Below are 26,197 nucleotides of genomic sequence, written 5' to 3' on the forward strand. Positions count from 1 at the left end.
AACACTTCCTCTTTACCATCAGGTAGTCGAGGCCAGTAACACGCTCGACTTCAAGGGACGATGGGACAAACAGGTGGGGTCGCTCCAGAGGAATGCTTAAAAGATGGATTCTCGAGGGAGGGAGGGTTCTTGAGTCGGCAGACTTGTTGGGCCATCGGCCCTTTTCTGCTGTCATACTCTATATGTTTCTATAGGTTCATAGACAACTCGGCGAAAGACAAAGGCGCGCGCCGACAACTGAGCGCAAGACGGAGGTGCGCGCCAAAGAAAATTACAGTTTTTAGGGGCTCCGACGGGGGGTTTTGTTAGAGAGCCCTCCCAGTTTAGTTAATAGAGATTGCGCCGGCGTTGTGGGGAGTTTGGGGAGTTGTAACCCTCCACATTTTACTGTAAACTTAACTTTTTCCCTAAAAACAGGGAAAAAGTGAAGTTTTCAGTAAAATGTGGGGGGTTACAACCCCCCACACCCCCCACAACGCCCCACAACGTGGCGTGATCTCTATTAAGTAAAGTGGGGGGGTTCCCCCCCACGCCCCCCCCGTCGGAGCCATAAAAACAGTAATTTTCTGCGGCGCATGCCTCCGCGCTGCGCTCAATTGTCTGCGCGCGCGGAGGCACGCTTTTGACCTGACACCGTTTCTATATGTTTCTATCATGCTTTATTAAGAATGCACAAGATCTCATCTTGAAACAAAATAAACAAGATGGCATTTTCCATGCATAAGTTTAGTTTTGATTTCACGTGATTCATCAGTAAATGAATCTGCAGTATGCCTCGTATGCTTTGGCATTCATAAAAGGAGATTTCCTGTATTACAGACTCATTTAATGAAATACGTAATGTATGACACTGGAAGACCTTACTGGACTAGCGCAAAACCAATTTCTATTTTGATCTGTAATTCATCGAGTCGCTCGGGTTCAAACGTGAGTCGATGGCACCTAACTAATAAAATACTTTAGTTCACTTACAATGGAACCAACAATATAACTTGATCATTGAATAAAGTACCATAACATCCAACTTCAAAATACAAATAGTTTTCTATTTCTTATGCTTTTATTTTATTCATCAGGTGGAAAAAAGGCCTCAGAACTGGAGCGTTATGTCATCTGGTGTTAATAGCCAGCTTTATAATTGCTCTCGATCTTAATCATTGGCCGAAATCCCACCAACCTCCCTTTCAAGTTTATTATAAATTTGATTAATCGCTTATTAAAAATTCTAAGCGATGAACATATCAGTAAAATTACAAAATTGAGGGGGCAGCAAAACAAACAAAGAACTAAACCTTACAAGACATATTAAAGACTAACTTTACAAACATAATAAAACACGAGGAAAGGATGGAAAAAAGAAATACAATTTGATTGATAGAAGAGAAGACAATTATGGTAAAAAAACGAAAGGAAGGGAAAGAACAATGAATCTCAGAGAAATTATGGAATTGGAATGAAACTCCTATTCGGGCTTTCTAAAATTTCTATGATTATTTCTATGATTTTTTCTTTTATTTTATATCATTTTTTTCATCTTTTTTAAGCCTTTTTTTAACCACTAAAGGCTCCTTTTACAAAGCCGCGCTAGCGGTTTAACGCACGTAATAGCGTGTGCTAAACCGCCGGCTGCGCTAGCCGCTACCGCCTCCTCTTGAGCAGGCGGTAGTTTTGCAGCTAGCGCGGGGGATTAGTGCGTGATTAAAAGTCACGTGCGATAAAGCTTCTGAGGGGGCTTTGTAAAAGGAGCCCTAAATTATTTTCAGGAGGATTTCAAAAAAAGAACTCGATTTTTGGACAAACTTATGTCAGAGTTCTCCAAGCTCTCAACAGGTCATGTGGCACTTTTGCAGACAAGAAACACTTGTTGAAATCACATAATAATAATAATTTTATTCTTATATACCACCAAAGCCGTAGTAGTTCGAGGGGGTTTACAACAAAGAAGAGCTGGACAATCAGCAAATGTAGGTACAATGTAAAGTCATCAAAATACAGGTGAGCAGGATACAGAGGTAAGGCATAAGAGATCTTGGGAAACAATTTGGTTAGAGTTGAAGAGATAAGGCTTAAGAGGTCTTAGGTTACAAATCGATTAAACAAGTTTGTTTTTACTAATTTTCTGAAACTTAGGTAGGAAAATTAGTAAAAACAAACTTGTTTAACCGATTTGTAACCTAAGACCTCTTAAGCCTCACCTCTTCAACTCTAACCGAATTGTTTCCCAAGATCTCTTATGCCTTACCTCTGTATCCTGCTCACCTGTATTGTGGTAGAAAACTTAGACCGCTTTCAATTTTCTCGCAGTAACTAATGCCTGGCTCAGCCTCATCATCTCCTATAATACTGACAACTTTAAGAAAGCCAAAAGCTGCCCCACTCTCAGCCCGACCTCCCTCTGCATCTTGCAATTGCTTAGGGAAATAAAATAAATACCACCCCACCCCCCAAATCAAATTAATGTCTAGAGACAACACGCCACATCTGGGCTTCCTCCATTCAGTATTTTTGTATTTATTCATACTTAGCAGTATCAGTTAACTCAGGGTTTTTTCTGCATTTCCGTACTGTCTTTGTGTATAGAGTTGTATAGTTGCACCTAGGTACATATTTGGGGGGCGGGGATGATATATGGAATAAACTTCCCAATGGAAGGATGTTTGAGCCAAGCAAAAGGGGCCTCAGCAATGGAGAAGAGGAAGGTAAATCTGGAAAACAGATGCTGTCTGATGGACTGCAGTAGAAAGAGAGAATGGACAGTCAAAATGGGCCTTACAGCCTTTACCTACGTGGTCTTTAAATCCCGATAACCAGGCAGCAAATACATCTTGCAGTGCTATTTACAAGTGTCTGAACACTTAACTTTCTGATGCTGGGAAAGAAACCACTCCAACTTCAAATAAAACAGTCTCCAATCTAACAGCAGCCCTGCCAGGCTCCGAGGAATACAAATCTATGGTACAATCGTCTCCAAACACCTGCAATAACTTTAGCTCATGGTATGTGGAAAGTGACATTGAGATGTCCCTCTCTGCCATACTGCAAGCACGCAACTCGGGAAGACAGGGTGGCAGTGTGCGGCTGCCTCTGAAAGGTGGTTTGCAGCACAGGTGAGAACCCCCCCCCCCTCCCCACATCCCCCGGGAAGCTACATATGTCTGTTTCTGGCTTGCTTTTCTATGCTCCTTCCCACCTGGGAGTTGTATAAGGAAGTAAAGGAGTATAGCCTTATGCTTCAGGTACCATCAGGAAAACATATGCAGAGAGGCATTGATTTGAGTCAGACGGGAGTCAGGATTGGCATAGCATGGCTGGACTGTCACATCAACGCCTACCACCCTATGAAATAGCCTATAACATGCGCTGACCCCGCCGCAAAGCCGCCCCCATCACAAAAATAAGAAGCACGCTTAGAGTAAGATATTTTTCTTATTAATATTATTGTGTTTTAGTCCTGGACGCTACCTTCGTCTCTTCCTGCCTTTCGGGACTTTGTACAGCTCACGCATGGCACTCTGTCTTCAACAAGCAGATGCCAAGAAGTCACAAAATGGTAGAGAGAGCTCAGCACTCGAAAAAGGAAGCCATACCAGCAAGGAGCTAAAAAAAAAAAAAAATCAGCAAGGATACTCTTAAGAAAAGGTAGCACCTACCGTGGTGTAAGGCTGCATCGGGTTGCTAAAATACAGCATTTTAGTCTTCCTGGACCTTAACCACAATTGGAAATTTTCCCGCCACAGGCGTCATGGGGCCAGGAGGGTGAGACCACAAAACAGACTAAAAAAAAAAGAAAAGTGAGGAAGGGCAGATTCAACTAAACGGGGGAGCGTCTGGAGAAAGAGGAGGCACTGAGGATGCTCTGGTACATCTAGGCAGGTTTGTTAGTGAATTTGCCTTCTTTTTTTTTTTTTTTAATCTCCCTGGGTTCTGTCAGCTAGCTGCATCTAACAACAAAACTTGGGCCCCTCCTCTTTTCCCTCATGACTATTCATTAAACCATAAGGCAGGCCTAGGCTTGTCCACTGATGTATTGGACTGCACCAAGCACCCTGCTGAGGGGGGGAGGGCATGGGTTCCTTCTATATGATTAAACCCAATGTAGTTTAATTCCTCTGAATTGCTTGCCAGCAACTGAGAAAGCTACAAAAAAACGTTTCCAAGAGTATACCTTTCATCGACAGAAGACAACAGCGACATTTCGAACTGCTTAGTAAATACAAGACAACAAAAGCTCTGTGGTGTATTTATGAATCAGAAACTGTGCCGCTATCTTGCATATACGTCTCCAAGGGTTTTCTTGACAATGGTAACATCAGTTCTTGGCAAGTCACTTCCCCTTAATATAATTAAATAAGATTGTAATACCTGAGGTTATAGAAACAGTACCAAGACATATACTCCACCTCGCTCTATACTCGAGAACCCTTCCTACGAATTAAATCTGCTTCCGACGTGCAAAGTAGTCGTACCTTTCCATTCAATGGGTTCTGTAACGGTGAATTTTCTGAAATGGTGGTACTTTCTAAACATTCTACTATTTCAGTAGCATAAAATTTCCACCACCCTCTTTATCGTACACACTCCTCTTCTTATTGACTCTCAACTGGTTACCTATCACTCACCGACTTGACATTTAAAATTTTGTTTCTTACATTTAAATCTGGGCAGCATCATTCTCCACCTTTTATAGGACAGATAACTTCTTCCCTACAATCTTTCAAGAACACTGTGCTCCAGTCATCAAAATCTTCTTACTGCCCCTTCTGTTTGTGACACAACTCGTAAATCTATTTTTCAAAGCAACAGCTCCTACACTATGGAATGCAATGCCTCTCTATCTTTGCCAAGAATCTTCCATAGCCAGGTTTAAATGTTCTCAAAACTTTCCTATGTAAGGACGTTTACAACCAGGATTAACCAATAGGCCAAGTAGGCAGTGCCTAGGGCCCGAAATGGTCAGGGGGGCCCGATGAAGGAGAGCATCAACATTGTTTTTTCCAAACGGCGATGGGCCCCTTCAGCATCGATCGGCAACGCAGGCCCCCCCCCCCCTTGATCGGCAACGTGGGCCCTCCCATTGACGGAAAGTAAGACAAGCAAGCAACGCGGGTATGAAAGGCAACAGGAACTGTAATTGTGCAAGCAGTGCTACTTGCCCAAAGCTTCCCTCTGATGCAGCTTCCTGTTTCCGCCTGGGCGCATGGTGGGGCAGGACAGGGGGCCCAGTGTACTTGTGTGCCTAGGGGCCCTCGACGAATTAATCCTGCCCTGATCACAAGCCATGACAATAAGAGATTTCTCTTATCACTCTATCCCTTTTACAAAACCGCGAAAGTGCTTTTTAGTGCTGGCCGGCGCGCTGAACGCTCTGCGCTGCTCCGATGCTCATAAAGTTCCTATGAGTGTCGGGAGCAGCGCCGAGCATTCAGCATGCCAACGGGCGCTAAAAACTGCTTTTGCATTTTTGAAAAAGGTTTTTTTTTAAAAAAAATGTTTAAACGATTTTTATTAATTACAATAATACAAACCAGAACAATGTACAAAGTACGAAACAAAACAAAAATCCATGGCAACCCCCCCAACCCTCCCCTTCCAACCCTAGCTTCCCACAATAGCCAAAAGCAATATTTAGAGTACCTCCCCAAGAAACTTGGGGCTCCTTTTACTAAGCTGCATTAGGGCATTAATGTACGGAATAGCTAGCGTTAGTTCTAGCCGCGTAGCGTGGGTTTAGCGTGCACTAAAAATGCTAACGCAGCTTAGTAAAAGGAGCCCTTAGACTCTTATAGTCCCAAGGGTAAGAGAAAGACAAGATGGAAGCTTAAGAAGACAGTCAGAAAACAAAAACAGAAGAAAGAAAAAAAACACCAAAAAACCCATGTTGTGCCATAGTCCAGCACTTCCGACGTCCCCCCCCCCAGCCCCTCCGCCAAGATTTAGGCCAAAGAATTCATAATTTCACTACGAGCCTGAGGAGGCAATGATTGTATATATGGGTTCCATATCCGAAAAAAGGGTTCATATTCATTCATGCGCGAGACATCAGTGCGCCGACGTTGCAGCGCCGACAATTCAGCGCAAGATACCAGCGCGCCAGCAAAAAACTTACTTTTAAAGAGCTCCGACGCGGGGTGTGAGTGGGGAAACCCCCCAGTTTACTTCATAGTCTTCGCGCTGCCGTTGGAGGGGGTTTTGAGGGGTTGGAACCTTCCATTATAGAGTAAACTTAACTTTTTCATGATTTTTTCAGAAAAAGTTAAGTTTTCTCTATAATGTGGGGGGTTGCACCCCCCAACGGCAGCACGAAGACTATGAAGTAAAGTGGGGGGTTTCCCCCACACCCCTCGTCGGAGCTCTTTAAAAGTAACATTTTAGGCGGCACGCTAGGGTCTTGTGCTGATGTCTCGCGCGCTTTTGTCCCCCAAAAAACAGTGTCTTATGCTTAGAGGTATGAGTAGCCGCCCTATACTCCAACAGCAACAGGGCATGAAGACGATTCCTCCAACTCCAAAAAGAGGGAGCGTCATCCCTCAGCCAAACCGACAAGATTCCTCTCTTTCCCACCATCCCAACTTTGCGAAAAAAAAACAAACTGGCGTTGCCCCCAGGTGGGAAGCCGAAAGGCCTCGTATCTAGCAAGCAAAATTCCTGCAGGGGAAAAAGGAATAGAGCGGTGTAACAGATGAGCGACATAAGCCGCAATTCGGCGCCCAAAAGAGGAAACCCGCGGGCAAGGCCAAAAAGCATGAAAAAAAAGAATGAATATGTTGGGTGCATTTTGAGCAAGTCGGAGCAGTGGTCAGTCCTGAGTAGAACAACTGGTTCCGTGTAAAGTAAGCACGATGTATGACCCGATATTGGTTGTTTTGGTTTTTTAAAATAAGAATGAGATTTTTTTTTAAAATCCAAACTTACCCCTTCTTTTACTAAATGCTTTTTTTAAAAAAAAATCTTTATTCATTTTCAGAAATTACAACAAGTGTACAATAATCACTCAGAAATATATTAATTAATCACTTGACAATCTTATTTGTAATCCTCCAAATATATAAATATAAAAGAATCCCATCCCTCCCACCCATATATTAATAATTAACAATTATCAATTATTGTCATTCATATTCCCCCCCCCCTTTATCTTAACCAATACTGAGGTGTTTAAGATGTCTGATCATTAGAATAAATAATCAATGGCCCCCAAATCTTTTTAAACTTATGATAATTTCCTTGTTGCATGGCAAGCACCCTCTCCATTTTATAAATATGACATACTGAATTCCACCAGAAAGTATAATTTAGTTTAGTATAATCTTTCCAATTTCCTGTAATCTGCTGAATGGCAACCTCTGTTAATATTAATAGAAGTTTATTATTATTCGCTGAAATTTGGCTTTTAAATCTCATTGATGTACCAAATAGTACAATATCATATGAAAGGCCAACATGATTTTCTAACAATGAATTAATTTGGGGCCAAATTAACTTCCAAAAGGCATTTATATAGGGACAGAAAAATATCAAATGATCTAATGTCCCAGCTTCTAAACCACAATGCCAACATCTATTGGACCTTGAACTATCCAACTAAATGCTAATGCGTCCATAGACTAACATGCAGCCTAAATTGTATTCAGAAACGGATGGGAAGTCAATGAAGTGACTTTAGGAGAGGAGTAACGTGAGTAAAGCGGCTCTCCCGGAATGAGTCCTGCAGCCGAATTCTGGATGGATTGGAGGGGAGCGAGATAGCTAAGCGGAGGTCCTGAGAGTAGCGAGTTGCAGTAGTCTAAGCACGAGGTGATGAGGGCATATGTAAGTGTGTTGGTAGTGTGCTCAGAGAGGAAGGGTCAGATTTTGGTAATATTAAAGAGGAAGAAGTTGTTGTGTCTGGGCGGTGGAGAGAGAGGAGTCAACGATGACTCTGAGATTACGAGCAGAGTATTGTCCACAGAGACGGAGAACGAAGGAAGCGGAGAGGAAGCTTTAGGCGAGAAGATGAGCAACTCTGTTTTAGCCATTTTAGGGTTACAAGAATTGTGACGTGAACCGCTTGTACAAAACAATATGAAAAAAAAACCTCCAGACAACTGTGTGTCTGTTTTAATGTGAAAAGAAAGTGTTACCCACTGGATAAAAAGAAATATTTTATTTTATTTATTTATTTATTTATTCGATTTTTTAGCCCGTCCTCTCAAAAGAGCCCAGAACGGGTTACAAAGAAAATATTGGTGCATTAAAATTATAAGAAAGATAGGTACTTTGAAAATCCTTTACTGTCCCGAAGGCTCACAATCTAACTAAAGTACCTAAGAACAAACAAATTAGCAAATAATAGAGAGGTATATAAAGATAGAAGAAAAAAGTGAGATATGAAGCATCCTAACAAGAATACATTGAACTCTCAATGCCACACTTTTAAAGCAAAATGTACATTCTAAATAATAATATAATGGAAAAAACTAAATTCTAGGATTTAAGGGAAAATTGGACGCACATCTTCTTGCAGAAGACATTGAGGGATACGAGTGACCATTGTATTCGCCAGGGTGTGCCTGGCTGAGCCTCCGCGTGTGCGGATCGCCGGACTAGATGGACCCCAGGTCTGATCCGGTGCAGGCATTTCTTATGTTCTTATGTAAAATATAGAAATGTAAAAAGAAAGAAAAAACATTAGAAGGAAGGAAAAAAAAAAAAAAAAGGTAAAGGAAGGAATATGAATTGAATGGAATGAGAAACCGTTAAACAATAGAATATTAAGGAAATTTAAATAAAAACTAAACAAATAGAAAAAAAAAAGAAAAAGATAAAATATGCATGATGGAATAAAAGTCAAGAAGGACTTAATTTTTATTTCCATGAATCATCAAATGTCATCAACGCTAGTGCTTTAGCCGTTTCAGCCGGGCAACCGCCATCATTGACCTCTGCATATCAGCCAAGGGTTCCAAAGCAGTGAGAAACATCTCTTGATTTCCAGACCACTGTCCACCACACTTAACAATGCTCAGATCTCTCCGGTTCCAATTCTCCGCTCCCTGGTCCTCAGCCAGCCCTCACTCTATATAACTCTATATAACTGAACCATTGCACCCTCCCACCAAAATCCCTGCACTGCCACCATCACTTTCTATAATCTGCATCACTTTAATTTGATTTCTTTGGTCCCTAACTCCTTATACATTTTTCCTCTTTCCTTCCAAAAGTAACAAGGCATATAGTACGTGAGTCCATAAATGCACTTAATATACTCTCCCATTCTGTGTCTATTAACTAATGAGTTGCTTAAAACTACTCTTACAAGTATCAGATGCCTCATGTCACCTGGATCACTATAGCGGTGACACCAGTATGTTGCACGTTTCCATGGAGAAAGCAACATGCACAAACAAGAACATTAAGAAATCTCCTGCTAATAGTCATAATTGAGGCACAGCTTGCAGTGGGGTGAAGGGAAAATGCATCTTCAGGACAGACCCAGCTACTACAGGAAGGAACTCGAGTCAATGTAGACGTATCTCTTTCTAAGCCTATGGCACTTGAGCTGATCCAAGGGACAATGAAATCCACATAGACTTGCCCAGCTTTACTGGGATGCAGTTGTGAGTCCTATGCGCCATCTCCCAGAGGGTAGCTTACCAACAGTGGGAACCTTTCAATTAGTATATTGATCAGGATCGGTATGCTTAAAGCAGTGGTCTCCAACTCAAACCCTTTGCAGGGCCACATTTTGAGATTTGTAGGTACTTGGAGGGCCTCAGAAAAAATAGTTAATGTCTTATTAAAGAAATGACTATTTGCATGAGGTAAAACTCTTTATAGTTTATAAATCTTTCCTTTTGGCTAAGTCTTAATAATAATATTGTCATTTATAGCTAAAGAGACATATGATCAAGAAACTGTTTTATTTTACTTTTGTGATTATGATAAACATGCCGAGGGCCTCAAAATAGTACCTGGCGGGCCGCATGTGGCCCCCGAGCCACGCGTTTGAGACCACTGGCTTAAAGTGAGTGCTGCACCCTCTGAGACATGACAAACTGTAGCTTAGATGTGACCAGAAGTGGACCTTCAGACATATCCTCTTCCGCCAATCGGGCCATTAAAAACTGCCTCCTCAATATACTTCTGCTAGTACTCTTCGCTATGACCAGTCTATTCTCCCTCCCTCGGTGAGAGGGAGAATAGAAGTCCTTGAGCATGCGCAGATGCATGTTCAAGGCAGGCAGGCAGAAGCTGGAGGTGTCAGGTCAAAAGCGCGCTGGGGGGGGGGGGGCCGTGCTGAGAGCAGGGAGGATGCGTTTTCCCTGAGCTCCGCTGTTCTCCCCCTGCCTCGGCCTCCCTGAACTAAAATCGGCGAAAATAATCTCCACCAAGTGCCTTCCTCAGCTCCTCAGGGGCTTATGGACAGATTTGTGCACCGAGGCACGGCAGATATGGCCTCCAAGGTAGGGAAAAAGGATCGGGAACGGGCGAAATCGGGGCCCAGCCACGAGGACAAAATGGCGGATCCGGGCGCTGCTGTGGCAGCAGAAGGAGCGGATCTAATCGCGCGCCTCACTGAGGCAGTTGTTTCAGCGCTGGGGACGCGCCTGGACAAAGTGCAGGAGTCACTGGCTGCCTTATCCACAACGGTGGCTGAATTTAACTCTCGGGTCACTGAAGTAGAGCAGCGGGTTGGCTCCACGGAAGACTCTCTTGTCACGCTACAGACCGAAGTTCAGCAGTTGCGCTGCAAGGTGGGACAATGTGAGGAAAAAATGGAGGATCTGGAGAATCGCTCCAGACGGAACAATCTGCGCCTGGTGGGGGTCCCTGAATCTGTGCAGGAGGGAGATCTGCTTCCCACACTGGAGACCTGGCTGGCGGAGGAGTTGCTGAGCACGTGGAGCCTGGGACCTTTACGCATCGAACGGGCACACCGGCTGGGCAGAAGACAGGAGGGAGCGACCAGACCGAGAGTGGTGATTCTTCGCATATTGAACTTTGCCATCAAGGATCTTCTCCTCCGAAACTATCGCCAGCGCAAGGATTTACAGTTTCAGAACCAGGGTATCCTCATATTTCAGGATTATTCTGCACAGGTGGCTTCTCTGAGAAGGTGTTTTTTTATTCCCCTTGTTGCGATATTATGGGTTGGAGGGGTTACCGCATGGGTAACTCTGCCCAAGAGCTCCACTTGCTGCCAGACAGCACTTGGCTTCCTTGCTAGGCTGCAATGGGAGGTGGAAACGGAATCCCAAAAGGCAGCTCTGAAAAGCGCATCACCATGGTCTGATTACCGTGTAATTAGTCTTTAATCCTAGTAGAACCTCTGCGGGGTATGAAACTCCCTAACCTGCTGCACCCCTTGTCTCATGTTCCTCCTTCATTGAATCCCCAAATTGACGTGTCTCCATTTACCATGTTTACTGACGCCGCAAAAGTATATCAAACCAGCCTGCAAGACGGAAAGTGCCTGCTTCTTATGAATGGGCATTCAGAGCTTGCATTTGGTCGATTAATGCACCCCTAACTGATTTAGGTGCCCTTTCACTAAAGGGCATCAAGCCTTTAATGCCTGGCTGGCGCAGAAGCGTGTTAAAAGCATTTTGTGGCATTTGGCCTGTTTGCGCACTGACTCACACGCTGCAGATTTTTGAAAAGCATTTTCACAGAGAGCACGTCATGGGCAGAGAGTTGACATTCCTGTTTTATCCAGCTAGTGCACTATGGCTAGTGTGTGCTAACTAGAAAATGCAGTTAATGTGAGTTCATTAAGGGCTCCTTTAACGAAGGTGCGCTAGCGGTTTTAGCGACGTACCAGATTAGCGCGCGCGATAGCCGAAAATCTACCGCCTGCTCAAAAGGAGGTGGAAGCGGCTAGCGCACGCGGCAATTCAGCACGCGCTATTCCGCGCGTTAAGGCCCTAGCGCACCTTCGTAAAAGGAGCCCTAAATGCCTCCAAAATAAACGGTGGCAAGTGCTCTCGCATTAATTTTTTTTTTTTTGCAAGAACTGCATGCTAATGGGAATATTAGCATATGGCCTGCCAAGAAAAGAAAAAACCCGAAAAAAGTGCCACATTAAATCTGGGTTTAGAACATTGGAAAGTTAAGTTAAAACTCCCCCCCCCTTCCATATTTGCGAGTTTGGCACTCGCAATTTCAACTATTCACAGTTTTTATTCCCTTACCGGACCTCACTACAACTTACTTTTTAAAGCCTTCGCAACTTACTTCGGGCCGACTCTGACCTACTCCCTCCTGCCTCCAGAACCCCTCCACAACTTACTTAAACCCGACTCTGACCCACCCCGCCTCCCTCCCCCCTTACTTTTTTAAAGCCTGGTGGTCTAGCGGTGAAGCGGTGCAGGAGTGATCTTCCTACGCTCCTGCCCGTGCAGAGCCGCAAACATAAATGGCTGTCATGGGTCACAGTCAGCCCTAAAGTCATTCATGGATTTTTTATTTTTTTTTTAGTCACGGGCCGGCTTTGCCCTAACCCTCACATATATGGAGGGAGAAGTAGACTCAATTTTATTGCACTTAAATAAAAGGGATCCTTAGGGCTTCTTCTCCAAAGCCACGGTAGTCAGTCTCAGTGCGGCAAATGTGACGCAATCCACAGGAGCTGACTGGGCTGCGTTGCATTTTGCTGCACAAGAATCATTGCCACGGCTTTGTAAAAGGGACTATTAGTGTGTGCAAAATCCTTTTAAGGCACATTATCCTGCAATTAACATTATACAAAATTGGTATAATAAACGATCTTTTTTTTTTTTTTAAATGTCTAAAACCACATCTGAAAGTCAGGAAAAATGACAAAAAAAAATCCAAATCAATCTTTTTTTTTGTTTTGTTTTGCCGGTGCATGTCCCTACTGGCTCCATAGAAAGGTATTTCTTAGGCTGTTCTTTGGAGTATCCTCCCCTCCCCTCCCCAGAGAGTCTGGTTTTCAAGATCGCCATCAAGAATATTTATTTATTTATTCAAATTTCTATACCGTTCCCCCGAGGGAGCTCAGAACAGTTTACATGAATGTATTCAGAGACTCAAGCATTTTTCCCTGTCTGCCTAGACGGGCTCATGATCTATCCAATGTGCCCGCGTAATGAAGTCCCAAATGGCCTGCTCAAGGTCACAGGGGACAATGTTAGACCTGAACCCACAATTACAGGGTGCTAAGGCTGTAGCTATCATCTCTGCACCGCACTCTCAGACATCATATGGTATGAAATAGCAAGGCAATCATTGTCTGATAAAGATGGCAAACATACCTCCCCCCCTTTTTAAAAAAACCATAGCGCGGTTTTTAGCGCTGGCCATGGCTGTAACAGCTCTGACACTCATAGAATTCCTATGAGCATAGGAGTCAATACCCTAGAAAGGAAACTTTTTCAGGGAACCCTTAAACCTATCTAATACTGTTTCTTCCCTAAGATAGACTGGTAAGGAATTCCAGAGTTGGGGAGCTCTAATTGAGAGGATGTCATTACGCTGAGTATTAATGACTTTTAAGGAAGGGATAGAGAGGAGATGTCGTTCAACAGATCTTAGTGTCCTGGATGGACCATAAGGTATACGAAGCCTGTCTATAAACACCGGTGATTTTGACTGTCAAATTTTGAAGATTAATAGAGATATTTTGTAAGAGGTTGGCAACCAGTGGGCATTTTTTAGGAGCGGCGTAACATGATCAAATTTTCTTGATTTTGTAATGGTTTTTATTGCCGTGTTTTGGATTATTTGCAAACGTCAAGGCAGTGGCTGCTGCCAGAAGGATTCTGGGCTGTATAAAGAGAGGCGTAGTCAGTAGAAGGAAGAAGGTGTTGATGCCCCTGTACATGTCATTGGTGAGGCCCCACTTGGAGTATTGTGTTCAGTTTTGGAGACCGTATCTGGCGAAAGACGTAAGAAGACTTGAGGCGGTCCAGAGGAGGGCGACAAAAATGATAGGAGGCTTGCGCCAGAAGACGTATGAGGAGAGACTGGAAGCCCTGAATATGTCTACCCTAGAGGAAAGGAGAGACAGGGGAGATATGATTCAGACGTTCAAATACTTAAAGGGTATTAACGTAGAACAAAATCTTTTCCAGAGAAAGGAAAATGGTAAAACCAGAGGACATAATTTGAGGTTGAGGGGTGGTAGATTCAGGGGCAATGTTAGGAAATTCTACTTTATGGAGAGGGTAGTGGATGCCTGGAATGCGCTCCCGAGAGAGGTGGTGGAGAGTAAAACTGTGACTGAGTTCAAAGAAGCGTGGGATGAACACAGAAGATTTAGAATCAGAAAATAATATTAAATATTGAACTAAGGCCAGTTACTGGGCAGACTTGCACGGTCTGTGTCTGTGTATGGCCGTTTGGTGGAGGATGGGCAGGGGAGGGCTTCAATGGCTGGGAGGGTGTAGATGGGCTGGAGTAAGTCTTAACAGAGATTTCGGCAGGTGGAACCCAAGCATAGTACCGGGTAAAGCTTTGGATTCTTGCCCAGAAATAGCTAAGAAGAAGAAAAAAAAAAAAAAAAAATTTAAATTGAATCAGGTTGGGCAGACTGGATGGACCATTCGGGTCTTTATCTGCCGTCATCTACTATGTTACTATGTTACTATATAAAATGGAAAGAACAATAGCTATACAATAGCTATAAGAATTTTAATAAAATTTGGGAGCCATTAACTTCTTATTGTAATGAGTAAATACCATTTTCTATTGAAATATACATCATTTAATGTTAGGAAGGGGGAGCCTTTATATATTAATATTCATATTGGGAAAATAATAGAGGGAGGGATGGGAGGGGAGGGTGGTAATTTTATGTATTATAAGATAAAATAGAAAGATTGTCAAGTGATGTGTTTAACTGTATTGTTTTAATGTTTGTACACTTGATGTAAGTTTTAAAAATGAATAAAGAATTAAAAAAAAAAAAAATGTGTGAGCGATAAAGCCGCTCATGCGGCTTCATAAAAGGAGCCCTGAATTCGTGATTAGGACCATTCCACTGTGTTTTCTGCAATTTTGAGTTTGTGGTTTTGTTTCCCCTGTTTTACTCGTCGATAAGGGTTCAGCAAATGGAGTTTCCCTTGATAACCAAATCCCGCACACCTGGGGCGCCCCAAATTCTGGCATCAATGATTACTGGGGCAGTGGAGTGGCAGTTAACACCCTGCAAAGGCCATTATTAAGATGAACTTGGGGAAATCCACTGCTTATTCCTAGGAGAAGCTGCATATAATACAGCATGTTTTATTAACATTTTATTCTTTGGGATCTTGCCAGGTACTTGTGACCTGATTTAGCCACTGTTGGAAACAGGATACTGGACTTGATGGACCTTTGGTCTGTCCCAGAACGGCAATTCTTACGTTCACCCTGTGCTTCCAGTTAGATCCTATGGATTCCGCTGAACTCATAGTAACATAGTAACATAGTAGATGACGGCAGATAAAGACCCGAATGGTCCATCCAGTCAGCCCATAAGTTATACTCATTAAAAAAATACATAATTAAATTAACTTGTCTCTTCTTTGATATCTGGGCCATAGACTGTAAAGTCTGGTATTGTCCTAGGTTCCAACTGCTGAAGTTCCATCTAATCAAGCCATTGTGACATCACTGCTGAGGTTGGCTCTTAGGCATTGGTGGAATGAGGCATTATGACATCACAATCTCAGCTCTGGAATGTTGCTACTCTCTGGGTTTCTGCCAGGTAATATAGTAACATAGTAAATGATGGCAGATAAAGACCTTAACGGTCCATCCAGTCGGCCCATAAGTTATATCCATTAAAAAATACATGAATAGACTAACTTGTTTCTTCTTTAACATAGTAACATAGTAGATGACGGCAGATAAAGACCCGAATGGTCCATCCAGTCTGCCCAACCTGATTCAATTTAAATTATTATTATTATTTTTTTTTTCTTCTTAGCTATTTCTGGGCGAGAATCCAAAGCTTTACCCGGTACTGTGCTTGGGTTCCAACTGCCGAAATCTCTGTTAAGACTTACTCCAGCCCATCTACACCCTCCCAGCCATTGAAGCCCTCCCCTGCCCATCTTCCTCCAAACGTCCATGCACAGACACAGACCGTACAAGTCTGCCCAGTAACTGGCCTAGTTCAATATTTAATATTATTTTCTGATTCTAAATCTTCTGTGTTCATCCCACGCTTCTTTGAACTCAGTCACAGTTTTACTCTCCACCACCTCTCTCGGGAGCGCATTCCAGGCATCCACTACCCTCTCCGTAAAGTAGAATTTCCTAACATTGCACCTGAATCTACCATCCCTCAACCTCAAATTATGTCCTCTGGTTTTATCATTTTCCTTTCTCTGGAAAAGATTTTGTTCTACGTTAATACCCTTTAAGTATTTGAACGTCTGAATCATATCTCCCCTGTCTCTCCTTTCCTCTAGGGTATACATATTCAGGGCTTCCAGTCTCTCCTCATACGTCTTCTGGCGCAAGCCTCCTATCATTTTTGTCGCCCTCCTCTGGACCGCCTCAAGTCTTCTTACGTCTTTCGCCAGATACGGTCTCCAAAACTGAACACAATACTCCAAGTGGGGCCTCACCAATGACCTGTACAGGGGCATCAACACCTTCTTCCTTCTACAGACTACGCCTCTCTTTATACAGCCCAGAATCCTTCTGGCAGCAGCCACTGCCTTGTCACACTGTTTTTTCGCCTTTAGATCTTCGGCAGGCAAACTCATGCCTGCAGTCTGTCCTGCTGATGGGAGAGAGTAAAGCTCTGCAATCAAAGCTTGCTTACGTGGGTAATTAGCGTTTCTCTTGCCACCTGATCCCTCTGCTAGATCATCACCCTGAAAACAGGGCAGAGGAGGGAAAAGCTAAGCTTGGGAGGGAAAAATCTGCGGCAGAAAAGAAATCCAGGAGGGAAAGAAGAGCTTTTGGGAGGGAGATTTCTGACGCTTTCATTCCCCTGTTCCCTCGAAGTTCCAGGGTTTGCATCTGTCTGCAGCTAAAGCACGAATGAGGAATTGGGGCTGGTAACAGAGAATTTATATTTTTTTGTTTCTTCAAATCTTCCACTTCTCTGTGCTCCAAATTATCACAAAATCTGTAAGTCTGTTGTGAAATTAAAAAGATAATGCCTCCCTTAAAAGGCTTTGAAGGAAATTCATAAGAATAGTTTGGCCCGTTATTGGATGGATACAAATGGTTGATAATATAGAAACATGATGGCAGATAAAGGCCAAATGGCCCATCCAGTCTGCCCCTCTGCAGTAACCGTTATCTCTTCCTCTCTCTAAGAGATCCCACGTGACTATCCCAGGCTTTTCTGCAATCAGACACAGTCTCTGTCTCCACCACCTCTACCGGGAGACTGTTCCACGCATCTACCACCCTTTCTGTAAAAACATATTTCCTTAGATTACTCCTGCGCCTATCACTTCTCAACTTCATCCTATGCCCTCTCATTCCGGAGCTTTCTTTCAAATGACAGAGACTCGCCTCATGTGCATCTCTTTCATTTGACAGGAAGCACTGGAATGAGAGGGCATAGGATGAAGTTAAGAGGTGACCCTTTTTTATACTTATCAGTAACATCAAAACAATTATTTTGCTATTTAAAGAGTAACATTCTCTTTTCTTTCAGTTCCAACTCTCTTTTTTTTCAGAAAGGGTAATGAATGCATGGAAAGGCTTCTCGGTGCAGGGGGGGAAACAAAGAATGTATCTGAATTCAAGAAAGCCTGGGACAAGTACATTGGAACTCTAAGGGAGAGGAAGGAAAAGTGGATGGCATGGATAGGCAGACTAGATACGCCATATGGTCTTTATCTGCCTTCATCCTTCTATGTTTCTCCTCGGCTTCTCAGGATGACAGAGGTCCTCTTAATGGTTAAGGGCTTGAAGGGAAGTCTTCTCTGGTGTGGGCAGACTAGATGGGCCGTGGCCCTTTTCTGCCGTCAGTTTCTATGTTTCTATAGGGTGGGTCATTGGTGTGGGCAGACTAGATGGGCCGTGGCCCTTTTCTGCCGTCAGTTTCTATGTTTCTCTATGACTGACCCCTTCCATGAGAGTCACATGCCGGCATTAGAGGGTGGCAGCAGGACAACTGCCCTGGCTCCAGCTGAAGGAGGCATAGCTTGCAGATGAGGTTTGGGGTCCCCCCTCCCTAGTTCCTCCATTGGGCCCTAGCTAAACACTGGCCTTGGTAAACAACACAGTCATTATGTCTCCAAGGAATCTCATGAGCTGGATTAGAGACCTTTTTATCATGTTTCATGAACATTTGGGCCTAAATGCATTAAAATCTAAAAACACAGATCCAAACATCTCTTCCTAATTTGGGCCTGATACATCACAGTTTAACATAGAAACATAGACATGGAATGAGAGAAAAGCCTTAGTAATTCAGGCCCCTCACTTGTTTATGGGGAAGAACATTAAGGTTACACTATTAAAAAAGCTACCATTAGCACCAATTTCCCAATAGCACTGAGATACGTTTAAGTTATTATAGAATACAAGAGTTAAGGTGGCATTGGTGCACCACAATATGGGCATAGCCACTTATGTCATAAGAGATGCCATTACTGGGACAGATAAAAGGTCCATCAACCCCAGTATCCTGTTTCCAACAGTGGCCAACCAAGGTCCCAAGTACTTAGCTAGATCCCAAGTAGTAAAACAGATTTTATGCTGCTTATCCTAGGCAAAAGCAATGGATTTCCCCAAGTCCATCTTTATAATGGCCTATGAACTTTAGTTTTAGCAAATTATCCAAACCTTTTTTAAACCCTGCTAAGCTAACTCAATAGCAGGCACAAGTGGATGCACTTAGGTGCACCATGCCTTGCCCACAACTATTATTATTCTATAAACTGCATGTGTCATTAGGCTTTCACTCCTTCTACACTTCCACTATGACCTATGCCCACTAGTGGTAGTCAGCAAGGGTCCTGCGTGTCACTGACTATTCAAAGATCCTGGCGCCCTTCTCCTGTCTGAGCTTCCTGGAAGCTTAGGTACACTGGAGTGTGTGAGCAGACATTGATACACAGGGCCCCATGCTGAATGCTGCTGTGTTCATACTTTGGGAAAGCGAGGCAAAGAAGATGACAATGAAGAAGAGGAGGAGAGTGGCGGCCTGCCATTTTATGTATATCAGCAGGAGCCAGATGGATTAAGTGTTAACATGGGATCATGTTGGATTAAGTTTTGGGATGCACCTTCCTAAAACAAACACATGTAATTTGTAACAGCGGCAAAACCTTTCAAATAGGGCTTTTACTGACCTACAGCATCAGCTGATCTAGAGATGTAGCCCATTTAAGGGAGTCCGATAGGGCACTGTTACTGCAGGTATTGCTGGCTGTCTAAACATGCAGTCTTTACTGTTTCTGAATCTGCCACTCACTGCCCGATGCCCCAGGGATTGGAGTTGAAATGTAAACAAAAATTAGACTGAAGAACAGTAAAGGCTGTATATTTAGACTACCTGCGATTCCTGCAGTAACAACGCCATATCAAACTCCCTTCCCCCTCACATACACGGGCTGCCTTTATTCCCGTTTAATTGCATGAGGTTGGGGTTTTTTTGTCTTGTAAAGCATGCCTGGGCAAAGTGAAGTCCATAGCCATAATCAAGTTAAAGATTTAATTGTGGTTTAGCGATGAGACTTCACATGAAAAGCATTTCTCCCTTGCATACCTTCTTCCCGGTACAGTTTTATCTGTGGAATCTCCTCTGCTAAATTACCTGATCTTGCCATGTAACATGTCCCTCCCTGAGCAAATTGTGTATGTTACCTGAAGCCAGGATGCACATAATGTAGGACCCAGGGTTCTGCATCTCCGAACACGGAGAAGTGAGTTCTCCAACGTGTCTTCCATTATCTGGTGTACGATGGGACCATTCAACAAATAGTTGAGACAAAGTGCAGCACCCAGGGATCACCCTTGAAACATCAAACTGCATGGAGTGGAGGAGTTTCCTAGGGCTCTGATATTCAGCCCACAATGGTAAGTGGCTTGCAATTCAACTTTGGGCTGAATTAACCCCAGATATTCAATGTTAGGGCATCTCTGGCATCCGACATTGAATATCCAGGTTTACCGCTTATAGCCTGAGTGGTTTACATTCAAGCATCTGTCCCAGTGGGCTCACTCTTATCTAATATACCTGGGAAATGAGGGATTAAGTGACTTGCCCAGGGTCACAAGGAGCAGCATGGGATTTGCACCCACGACCTCAGGGTGCTGAGGCTGTAGTTCTAATCACTGCACCCAGAAGTTCACTAGACACCAGCTGATATTGAGACGTGCCTAGGTAACCTATCAGCAGTCCTAATTTTATCTGCTCACTTAACTATTAGTAGACTAAATCTTGCCACTAACCAGAGTCAACTGGAATGTGATGAAAGATCGAGGCCGGATTACCAACTATCTCTGGGGGCCTCCAGATTTGCTGAGCCTGCCCAGTTCTCACTATTTTCAGCTTTTTATTTAAGGGATTGATATTCAAAGGGCCTATCTGGGCAAGAGAGGCTCCTGTTCAGTAAAACACTGCTCATCTGGTCACGCCTAGAAATTCAGCAGCATTTAACCCAATCTGACTGTCAAAGCACTGATCGGCTAGGTTAGGGGATATCTGGGAGGCGGAATGTGGGCAAAGGTAGCATTTAGCTGCAATCGTAAGATCTAAATCCAGCCATTAGGTGGCACCATTGCTCAATGCTTTTTGCTCCCTTCCCCCCTCTTCAGGGTTTGTGAACATTGCTTAGTAGGTGAGCAGAAAACCTGAGCCAGGAACGGAGCCCATGGGTGGAGGAGTGACCCAGTGATTAGACCTGCTGCCCCAGCACCCCAAGGCTCTGGGATTGATCTCAGTGTTGCTCCTTGAAGAGTACCTGATTAATAAAAATGTACACTGTTGTGAACTTGTCCAAGTTATTATTGGTATATCAAATACCAATAATATAAACCAGTGAATCACAAACTGAGATTCCGGGTTGTGCTAAGTCAGCCGGCACCAGCTCCTTCCTCCTCTCCGCTCTCCTCCTCCCAACCTCCCCACTCTCACCCGCGAAGTCATTTCAGGGTTAACACATAGAGGGATTTCCAAAACCTGGCAGTTTGTCCAGGTTTTGGAAGTCCGCAAACTCAGGGCCCGCGTCTGGAGGCCCCCTAGAAGCGGGCCCGCGTTTAGTGCGCCGGGGGGCAGAAAAAAAAAGTTTGCGCGACACCGACGTACACACGTGGCGAGCCCCGCCCACTGAACCTCCAGGCTGGATCTCTTAGCACCTGCTTCTAACGATAGCTCAACAAAAGCCACTTATATGGGAAAAACAGCAACACGTGGCCACAGCGGGCAAAGAGTTAAATGAAAACAAGCAGCCCTCAACAACAACAATTGATTATTTCTTCTTTTTTTTTTTAATTCTTTATCATTTTAAAACTGACAAAAAAGTGATTAATATTAAAACATTACATTACTAATAAAATATACAGCACTTGACATTCTTATACCTATAATCCATTAAAGTAGAAATTATAACCCTTTCCCCCCACCCAACAATTTTTCAACAGAAATCCAATCATTAAATAAAAATATTAATCTTCCAATTTCCCCCCTCCCCCCAATAAAATACATGTATCCATCAGAAAGGAAAACGATGTTCATTCATTACAATAATTCTCTAATGGCCCCCAGATCTTTATAAAGTTGTTATAATTACCTTTCTGTACGGCAATTGCTCTTTCCATTTTAAAAATGTGACAAAGTGAATTCCACCAAAAAGAATAATTAAGATTTGTATAATTTTTCCAACTAGCTGTAATGTGCTGAATTGCCACCCCCGTCATCATTAATAGAAGTTTGTTATTAGAAGATGAAATTTGACTTTTTTTCCTCATAGCCATGCCAAACAGGCAAGGCTCTCCAAAAACTTAGGTGCCTGAAATGTTGGCCTTTAAAACCCTCGCCTCCGTTTCAGACGCCTAAGTTTTCACATAGGCGCCGCTAGCCGCGACTCTGTAAACAGCGCCTAAGGCACGCGAAGTGTTTTAGCGCGGACTTAGCATGCGCTAAGTCAACGCATGCGCTAACCGCTAACGCGTCCATAGGATAACATGCACGCGTTAGCGTTTAGCGCGTGTTCAGCACGCGCTAAAAAGCTTAGCGCACCTTTGTAAAAGAGGGGGTAAGTGTAACTGACACATGGTTGGCACCGTTTTTAGAACCAGCCTCCCGGCACATTCATGATCCCACGTAAGTACAACAGTTTTAAAGTATGATATCCAATGTAACAGCAAATGAACTAAACGGTACCGTCAAAAAAAGCTGTTTTCCAGTTGAGCCAGAACAATGGTTTTCTTGGTCAATCTTGGGTCAATCTCTGAAAAAGAATGGGTTTCCTTCTTGATGCTCCACTTACCTTTACAAGCCTGAACGTTTTCTTCCCTGTCTCCGAACATGTAAAACTTAGAAGCAAGAAGGCGCTGGGTACTTTAGGAACGGAGTCCTGGTATCACTCACCATAACGGAGTCATTCATGTTTCGCATCTGAAAAACATCCATGTTGACCTCAGTCTGGTTGGAGACCTCATTGTTGCCTGGGTGACTGGACTGAGGGAGATCAAAATATGTGCTGTCCGGCTCCCTGATGAAACAGAAAAGCGAAACATCTGTCCTTGTGCATTCCAAATGCAGCATCTGTTATTTCCATGAACTTTGCTTTTTCTCAGGCTCTCAAATTCACACATATAGAGAGGTCTGTATATATAAAGAGTAAGGTAGATATATATCGTTTCCTAGCTGATCTGACTGTACAATTCTTTGCCATTTCTCTGGGCAAAGAAAACAGAGACTGTGTCTGAATTCAAAAGGGCCTGGGATAGGCACGTGGGATCTCTTAGAGAGAGGAAGAGATAATGGTTACTGCGGATGGGCAGACTAGATGGGCCATTTGGCCTTTATCTGGCATCATGCTACAATGTTTCTATAACCTTAAAGTTCTATGACATCACAATGCAAGTGTAAAGAGTCTTAGCCAATAGGGAGAGGAAGAGATAGTGGATGTTGTGGATTGGCCATTTGGCCTTTATCTGCCATCGTGTTACAATGTTTCTATAACCTTAAAGTTCTATGACATCACAATGCAAGTGTAAAGAGTCTTAGCCAATAGGGAGAGGAAGAGATAGTGGATGTTGTGGATTGGCCATTTGGCCTTTATCTGCCATCGTGTTACAATGTTTCTATAACCTTAAAGTTCTATGACATCACAATGCAAGTGTAAAGAGTCTTAGCCAATGTTCTGACGCTCATAGGAATTCTATGAGCATCGAAGTGTGTAGCGCTCTGGGCCACAGTAGAAACCTCTACCGCAGCTTAGCAAATAAAAAGGGTGGGGGAGGGGGGTTAGGACAGGAAAATATATTCCGAGGGAAATACCTAATTTCCTCTCTATAAGTCACCTTAACCCGAATCTGTTTATGTAAGATGTTTAAAAAATATTTTAGTATAATTATTTTTGTGCTTTACTTAAAAAAATACAAAACAAAACACAAAAGCACATGTAATTCCAAAGAACATATGTATCTTTTGCCCAATAGAGGCCTTCTGTTTCTCTTTTGAGCTTCATCAGGGACTGAAAAAATAGCTTTATATTTTCACATGTCCATGTTCTTCATGGCTGCTTCACAAAGAAAGCGAACATGTGGGGACTGGGAATATAGGGCTCCTTTTATTAAGGCGCGCTAACCGAGTTAACACGCACTAACCGATTTAGCGCACACTAAATGCTAAGGCGTCTGTAGAATATAATGGATGCCTTAGCCATTAGCACGCGCTAATCTTAGTGCGCACTAAGGGCTCCTTTTATCAAGCCGTGCTAGCGGTTTAACGCACGAAATAGCATGTGTTAAACCGCCAGCTGCGCTAGCCGCTACCGCCTCCTCTTGAGAGGCGGTAGTTTTTAGGCCAGCGCGGGGGTTAGCGCATAATGAAAAGTCACGCACGCTAACCCCGCTAGCGCGGCTTGATAAAAGGAGCCCTAAATCAGTTGGCGCACCTTGATAAAAGGACCTCATAAAGCTTTAAAAGGAGTGTTTTTGCCCCTGACGAAGCATGAAAGCAAAACCACAGGCTTTCATCAGGAAAGAGTTATATGGGGTTTTTTTGAATTACATAAGTTATTGTGAATTTTTTGATGCGCAAGATATTCATACTAAAATATTGTTTTTAAAATCTTAAACAAATGGATTAGTTTTGAAGGTATTTCAGGAGCAATGATTGTAAGATAAGCTGTTTCCCTGCATTAAAACTGAGGTGTTGAGCTGCTGAGGGCTTTTTCTTCTACATAAATTGTTTCTGAGGTATTTTGAGCATTGGTCTTTCCAGCATTCATTCTTGGTGGTCTTTGGGTTTATATGCTGGATTGCCTTGGTCGGACATTTAAAACAAAATTCAACCAAACCCTGGTAAATGGACCTTTATGACAGATAATTGTATGCTTTCACAGAAGAGATACTTACAGGGCACCCCAAAGATGTTCAAACGTTGTTCCTTCATCATTTGAGGAAGATCGGGACATCTTCACTGAGGGGGAATTTGACGAATGATAGATTACTCTATAAGCAAAAATGAAAAGAACGTTTTGCTTTCGTCGAACATGAACACAGAAGAGCTCATTCTAATAAATAAATTGAAAATCTATTCTTATCTCTCCTTACATCACGTCCAAAACCAGCAACCAAAGGCAAATACAATTAGGGAGAATTCATCAAGGTGCAGTAAAGCTTCAGTTGCTCGCATACATTGTGTGAATGGGCCCTGCAGTAGCTCCCTCCGACTTCTCCAACCGTGTACCAGACAGGACCTTGATCCTCTGTGGGATTCAGCAACCTGCAATATCCCAGTATCACAGGCTGGATCCCATCTTATAGCAATATCGTTGCTTACAAGCAATGGACTTGATGCTCCAGAACTGCAGCAGTGGGTTCCTATCCCCAGACCTAACTCTCCCCCATGTATGGACCCTCCATCCCCCTTAGCGGCTACCCGCAAAATCCAGTGGGGAGCAGGGGTGGGGGGGGGTCAGCCAGGAGTGACGCCCAGTTTCTCCTGGCCACTCCAGCACTGATGTAAAAATGGTGTCCCTAGAGGTAGACTACTATTAGAGGGTCAAATTTCCTTATATGGAAATATGACCCCCCCTAGCAATAATCATGCACAACTGCTGCTAGGGGTGCAATTGTGACATCAGTGCCCGCGTGGCCAGGAGTGATTGGGCATCACTCCTGGCTGACCTCCCTGCACCCCACTGGACCCCTCTGCACCCTACTGGACAACCGATGATTTTTGCAGGGGGCCAATATGGGGGTTGGCAGGGGCAGGGGGATGGGTGGGTGTAATGGGGTGTTGGCTCCGGGGTGTGGGATTATTTTTCTGTGTATTTTGAGCCCTAACGGGTATATCACCACAAGTCACGTTAGGGGATTTCCATAGTAATGAGATGCAAAACATGCATTTGCATATTTTGCATCTCATTACTAAGTAACACACGACAACTTAAATATTGCCGCGCTATTTATGGAGCAGCAGTGTTAGGGCCGTTTAAGTCATAGTGAGGGCTATTTACCATGACTTAAAGCCCCAAAGCTGCTTGATGAATTCCCCCCTTAGTCTTCATTGCATTCATAAATTCCTATGTATGACAGTATTCTCCCCAAGAACCTCTGTTTTGGAAGCTACTTCTAAATCATGCAGCGCAAAGATGACTATTTCCCATCCCACCGAGCCAAACTATCTGTTTTGCTGTGATCCATAGATGGAACGTCTGCAAATATTTGGTCAGGTTCTTGGAAAAGATGAGGCCCTAGAGCAGTGGTCCCAACCCTGTCCTGGAGGACCACCAAGCCAATCAGGTTTTCAGGCTAGCCCTAATGACTATGCATGAGAGAGATTTGCATATAATGGAAGTGGCAGGCATGCAGATCTGCTCCATGCATATTCATTAGGGCTAGCCTGAAAACCTGATTGGCTTGGTGGTCCTCCAGGACAGGGTTGGGAACCATTGCCCTAATGGATGTGTGGAAAACAAATTCCAAAGCCCATAAGTAACAATATATCCACATAAACTGACCATCTGAAAAGTGCCCACCCTAGAGGAGGCTAAAAGAACTCTCTTTGTGGAGTGGCACATCTACTATATACATGTTTGAAGGAGCTTTTCTCAGAAGC

At 43.5% G+C, this 26,197-nt stretch overlaps 1 protein-coding gene across 12 annotated transcripts in view; it reads right to left on the bottom strand.

Annotated features, from left to right (window-relative positions):
- Positions 1-26,197, bottom strand: part of TP73 (tumor protein p73) — a 199,988-nt gene that overhangs the window by 118,257 nt on the left and 55,534 nt on the right. For 11 of the 12 annotated variants that reach the window (XM_033921753.1, XM_033921761.1, XM_033921759.1 and 8 more), the window contains 2 exons: positions 24,490-24,585; positions 22,493-22,616 (listed from right to left, as the gene is read on the bottom strand). In XM_033921753.1, the coding sequence (XP_033777644.1) occupies positions 22,493-22,616; positions 24,490-24,548 (183 nt within the window). In that variant the 5' untranslated portion in view covers positions 24,549-24,585. Of the gene's footprint in view, positions 1-3,650; positions 3,764-22,492; positions 22,617-24,489; positions 24,586-26,197 lie in introns of those variants that run through there. The other variant, XM_033921763.1, reaches the window with a different exon arrangement.

Source organism: Geotrypetes seraphini, chromosome 15 (assembly GCF_902459505.1).
Source record: "Geotrypetes seraphini chromosome 15, aGeoSer1.1, whole genome shotgun sequence".
Classification (NCBI taxonomy): Eukaryota; Metazoa; Chordata; class Amphibia; order Gymnophiona; family Dermophiidae; genus Geotrypetes; species Geotrypetes seraphini.